Raw genomic sequence first — 6,048 nt, 5'->3', positions numbered from 1 at the left:
CGTCATCACGCCGTCGTGCTGATGAAGCTCTCCCTCGACACTCAGCTGGATCAAGAGTTCGTGGGACGTCACCGAGCTGAACGTGTGCAGATCGCGGAGGTGCCGTACTTTCGGTACTAGGATCTGTCGGATCGTGAAGACGTACGACTACATCAACCGCGTTGTCATAACGCTTCCGCTTTTGATCTACGAGGGTACGTAGACAACACTCTCCCATCTCGGTGCTATGCATCACCATGATCTTGCGTGTGCGTAGGAATTTTTTTGAAATTACTATGTTCCCCAACAGCTTTAGATGCGCAGCAAAACCACTCGGAGTAATTTGCCTACGATCAGCACAAAATAAATCATGACAGCAATAACAGAGATTGAACTAATCATGCAGAGTATCATAGTAGATGAAAAGATCGAATCTAGGGCACATACTAGAAACATGAATTCTACCACGATCTCGAACAAGAAGGACAGAATCACATACGGTGCAACGGGAGCAGCACCGAGCAGTCGCTCTCCCCAGAAACCTGATCGGCCCCTCTCCCGTACAGGATCATGAGAAGCGGGGTTTCGGAGGCCTGCTGTCCCTTCTCGCGGTGCACGCCGACACGTGGCTTGGCGGCATGGCGAGTGAGGAGGAGGAGGAGCGCGCATGTAGGTCTCCTCTTCTCATGCTCTTACAAGTGATAGAAGAGTTCACCTTATAAAGAGGTGCAACTCCCACTCAACTTTCGGGGTGGGACTAAACTTAGTCTCACTCACACCACTCACAACCATGCATGAATGGGCCATGAGAATTTCAGAAATTTAGTTGGGCTTTGGGCCAAAGGCCTACTAACAAATCCCAACAGATTTCACTATTTAGAGGTAAAATGGACTGAAATGTTCCTACCTTTAAGGGCCAAGGGTGTATCTTTCTCAAAAATCTAGAACAACGCAATGGGTGTGTGTGGTTCAGTGCTTCCCATTCCTACATGCCAAATGCATGCGGGGTCAACATAGACTGTGTGATTCAGGATTTTGGCAGCAAGGTTGACAATGGTATATCTATTTGGTCAAGTTACTTTTACATATTTTCATGTTGAGATTAATCCAAAAACAAAAAGAGCTATGAACCTCATCCCAGCATCGTGTACTGCTTATATAGAAATAACAAAAGGAAAGTGTGTGTGGTTTAGGTGAAGAATAAAAGAGGTTTGATGCAGGCTCGATCATGCATTAAGAGCATCTCGAATATATGGTCCAAAATTTGGCGGTCCAAAACCGAAGATGTAAAATTTGGACCGTCAAAAAGTGCATTTTGGAGCTCCGAAAAAAGCTCAACTCCAATAGATGTTCCAAATTGATGGTCCAAAAGAGCAACTCCAATAGATGGTCCAAAATGAAGATGTAAAACGACATACTACTAGTCCATTCAACATAGTTCAAACATCAAATTTAACATAGTTTCATACATCAACTTCAACTACTACTTATTCAAACTACTAGATAAACTACTCCTCATCGGAGCTACGGAACTGCTCCCAGAACTCCTCCTTCATCGGGTCGTCGCACCCCTCCTCCTCCTCCTCCTCCGAGAAGTCTTCCCAGTCCTCCTCGGAAGAGGACTCGATGGGGATCACCGTCGAGGGACCGGCCTCATCCTCCTTCGGCCCCTTCTTCTTCTGCTCCGCCTCACGCATCCAGTAGTACTCCATTTCAGCCTGGACGTACTCCGGATGCTCCCGAGCAAACCTCGCCATCGCCTCCTCATCAGTCTCGCCAGCAATGACGACAACCGACGGCTTCTTCGTCTTCTTCTTTTTCGTCGTGATCTCCTTCATGTTGATGCCCTGCGGCACTAGCATCTCCGCTTCCGCCCGACTCTCGATCTCTGGAAAGTTGAGGTGCGACCGAGGCCTCTTGGCACGCCACACCGCCACGTCGTAGGCATGCGCGGCCTCGTGGGCGGAGGGGTACGTGCCGATCCACCAACGCCTTCCGGCATCGGAGAACTCCACACCCCAGTTGCCGGAGGGCTTCTGCCTCACGCCGAAGAAGCCCGACTTGCCCTTCGGTGTCTTCTTTGGCGCCATTGGAGAGCGGTGGAGCGGCGTGCGGCCGGGGCGGTTGTCGGTGTCAAAACCGGCGGATCTCGGGTAGGGGGTCCCGAACTGTGCGTCTAGGATCGATGGTAACAGGAGACGGGGGACACAATGTTTACCCAGGTTCGGGCCCTCTCTATGGAGGTAATACCCTACTTCCTGCTTGATTGATCTTGATGAATATGAGTGTTACAAGAGTTGATCTACCACGAGATCGTAATGGCTAAACCCTAGAAGTCTAGCCTATGAGTATATGGTAATGAATCTGTCCTATCCGGACTATGCTCTCCAGTTTATATAGACACCGGAGAGATCTAGGGTTACACGACGTCAGTTACATAATAGGGAATCTTCATAGTTGGTCGCCTAGCTTGCCTTCCACAGCAAGTAGAGTCCAATCCGGACATAGGTATAGTCTTCGGCCTTCATGTCTTCACAGCCAATTACTCCGGCCCAATAGATAACAGGCCGGACGCCCGAGGACCCCTTAATACAGGACTCCCTTAGTAGCCCCTGAACCTGGCTTCAATGACGAGGAGTCCGGTGTGCAGATTGTCTTCGGCATTGCAAGGTGGGTTCCCCTTCCTCCGAACTCCATGATAGTCTTCGGATGTGATGATTGTATCCGGACCTGTAACATGTTCCACACACAACCGCAGAGAGGATATAATACTGTCACGAATCTAATCTGTTGACAGCTCTTCGAAACACGACATTGCGTCTGCCCGATCATAATCGAACCGTTTTTCATCTGCCACCCCACATTTCGAGACGTGGTTGCTATTGGCATGTCTCGTCGAAGCAGAGATCGTGTCCCCTTATCGCGGGATTCTCATCAATGCAGGCATGGGTAACCCAACCGTGCCATCTGCACGGCCCTTGGGAATAGGCGAATCTCAAGGCGAGTGAGGAGGCGTTTAATATTGGCTACCTTTATAAGGAGATAAGGATTCCCCCTTCCTCTTCTCACGCTTTCTCTCTATCTCTGCCTTCCCGATCTTCGAGCTCCAGCGCCCAAGTTCCAATCTCCTTTCCACTCAAGCAACCATGTCCGGATCTGGTGGTCAGGGCAAGTGGATGGTCTCCTCCGTCGCGGAGGAGGACATTACTGAGCTCCGGGCGGCCGGATATTTGGCGAAGGGAATCGCCCACCGCTGGCCGGCCGAGGGGCAAATCATTCCCACGCCGGAGCCCAACGAGAGGGTAGTATTCCTCCCTCATTTCTTCTGCGGGCTGGGGTTCCCCATCCACCCCTTCGTCCGCGGGCTGATATATTACTACGGGGAGGATTTCCATAATCTGTCCCCGAATTATTTCCTCAACATTTCAGCGTTTATCGTCGTGTGCGAGGCCTTCCTCTGCATTCACCCCCACTTCGGGTTGTGGCTCAAAGTCTTCAACGTGAAGCCGAAGGTGGTAGACGGCCAGCACGCGGAGTGCGGAGCAGCCATGGTGAGCAAGCTGCCCAACGTCTCCTGGCCGAAAGGCATTTTTGTGGAGACAGTGAACGAGTGGCAGAGACAATGGTTCTCAACACAGAACCCTGCGGCACCACCTGGGCCGCGGCTGCCAAATTCCGCTCTGGTGCTCCCATGCGGCTCACCTCTTGGGTCGAGAAGAGCCCCGACCGGGGTTCGTCCGACGAGGTAATAGCGCTGCAGACGCGCGTTGAAAGCATGATAGTCAAGGACGTCAAGCTCGTAGATGTAATCCAGGTGATGTTAGTTCGCCGGATTCTCCCGTGCCAACGCCGAAGCTGCCCTTTGTGGGAGTTCAATCCGAAGAAGCACCTGACCTTGGTAATGCTCTTCGGGACTACTCACGAGGACGCGTGGAAGTTGCTATTTAAGGGCAACGAAAAACCGCTGGCCGCAGATTCCGATCGTGGACACGACGCTAAGCATCCTGCTAGTGAGGTATGTCTTTTTAGTGCATTCCCTGCCTGTTTGTTGCATGGGCGGTGCCTGAGCTTTTATTATTGCTCTTTTAGGACTGGACGGAGAGGGCGACGTGGATCCAGTGTCCGGCTCCATTGCCGGAAGAACCAGTCATCCCGCGTTTAGCGAAGATGCTGGTACCGGTGCCATATAAGGCGCTGGAGAAGAAGGCCAAGGGGAAAGCCAAGGGGGCCAAGAGTGGCCCCCATCGTCAGGGCGCTTCGGACGCGCCGTCCGAAGACGACGAGACCCATTCCTCCGTCCCTGAAGACGATGACGAGGAAGAAGAGGAGGAGGAAGAAAACAATCCTCCCCCTGAGAAGAAGAAGAAGAAGAGGGCGGCTTCAGCGCATCCGAAGGAGGAAGCGCCCAAGAAGGGGAAGGGCGTCCCAGCGGCCAACACCGCATGGGACGTTGACAGCAGTCCGGATCGACACCCCCGCACTAAGCCTCAGGCCGCCTCGTGAGTGACTGATACGTCTCCGTAGTATCTATAATTTTTTATTGTTCCATGCCAATATTATTCAACTTTCATATACTTTTGGCAACTTTTTATATTATTTTTGGGACTAACATATTGATCCAGTGCCCAGTGCCAGTTCCTGTTTGTTGCATGTTTTATGTTTTGCAGAAACCCCATATCAAACAGAGTCCAAACGGCATAAAACGGACGGAGCTTATTTTTGGAATATTTGGAAAATCTGGGAGAAAGATGAACGCGAAATGGTGTCCGAGGTGGGCACGAGGTAGGGGGCGCGCCCCACCTTCCTGGGCGCGCCCCTAACCCTCGTGGTCCACCCGTAAGGTGGTTGATGCCCTTCTTCGGCCGCAAGAAAGCTAATTTTTGGTAAAAATCACGGCGAAGGTTTCAGGCCAATTGGAGTTACGGATCTCCATATATATACAAAACGATGAAAGGGCACCAGAAGAGAACGCGGAAACAGAGAGAGACAGAGAGATAGATCCAATCTCGGAGGGGCTCTCGCCCCTCCCACGCCATGGAGGCCAAGGACCAGAGGGGAAACCCTTCTCCCATCTAGGGAGGAGGTCAAGGAAGAAGAAGATGAAGGGGCCCCCTCTCCCCTTCTCTTCCGGTGGCGCCGGAACGCTGCCGTGGCCATCATCATCACCGCAATCTTCACCAACAACTTCACCGCCATCATCACCAACTCTTCCCCCCTCTATGCAGCGGTGTAACCTCTCTCTTACCCGCTGTAACCTCTACTTAAACATGGTGCTCAACGCTATATATTATTTCCCAATGATGTATGGCTATCCTATGATGTTTGAGTAGATCCGTTTTGTCCTATGGGTTATTTGATGATCAAGATTGGTTTGAGTTGCATGTTTTATTATTGGTTCTGTCCTATGGTGCTCTCCGTGTCGCACAAGCATGAGGGATCCCCGCTGTAGGGTTTGCAATATGTTCATGATTTGCTTATGGTGGGTGGCGTGAGTGTCAGAAGCACAGACCCGAGTAAGTAGGTTATTTGCGTATGGGATAAAGAGGACTTGATACTTTAGTGCTATGGTTGGGTTTTACCTTAATGATCTTTAGTAGTTGCGGATGCTTGCTAGAGTTCCAATCATAAGTGCATATGATCCAAGTAGAGAAAGTATGTTAGCTTATGCCTCTCCCTCAAATAAAATTGCAATAATGATTACCGGTCTAGTTATCGATTGCCTAGGGACAAATAACTTTCTCGTAACAAAAAGCTCTCTATTAAAACTAATTTAGTTGTGTCTTTATCTAAACAGCCCCTAGTTTATATTTACACGCTCTTTATCTTCTTGCAAACCTATCCAACAACACCTACAAAGTACTTCTAGTTTCATACTTGTTTCCGGTAAAGCGAACGTCAAGCGTGCGTAGAGTTGTATCGGTGGTCGATAGAACTTGAGGGAATATTTGTTCTACCTTTAGCTCCTCGTTGGGTTCGACACTCTTACTTATCGAAAGAGGCTACAATTGATCCCCTATACTTGTGGGTTATCAAGACCTTTTTCTGGCGCCGTTGCCGGGGAGCAATAGC

The 6,048-nt window shown here is 50.3% G+C and overlaps 1 protein-coding gene across 1 annotated transcript; it reads right to left on the bottom strand.

Annotated features, from left to right (window-relative positions):
• Nucleotides 1–1,487: 1,487 nt before the first annotated feature.
• LOC109737410 (uncharacterized) lies at nt 1,488–2,069 on the bottom strand. Its single transcript, XM_020296543.1, has one exon. It carries the CDS (start codon nt 2,067–2,069, stop codon nt 1,488–1,490), a length of 582 nt encoding a protein of 193 aa, XP_020152132.1.
• Between the last annotated feature and the right edge of the window lie 3,979 nt (nt 2,070–6,048).

This window comes from Aegilops tauschii, chromosome 5 (assembly GCF_002575655.3).
Source record: "Aegilops tauschii subsp. strangulata cultivar AL8/78 chromosome 5, Aet v6.0, whole genome shotgun sequence".
Classification (NCBI taxonomy): domain Eukaryota; kingdom Viridiplantae; phylum Streptophyta; class Magnoliopsida; order Poales; family Poaceae; genus Aegilops; species Aegilops tauschii.
The sequence above is the reverse complement of the archived record's forward strand: the minus strand, read 5'-3'. Positions and strand labels throughout refer to the sequence as shown.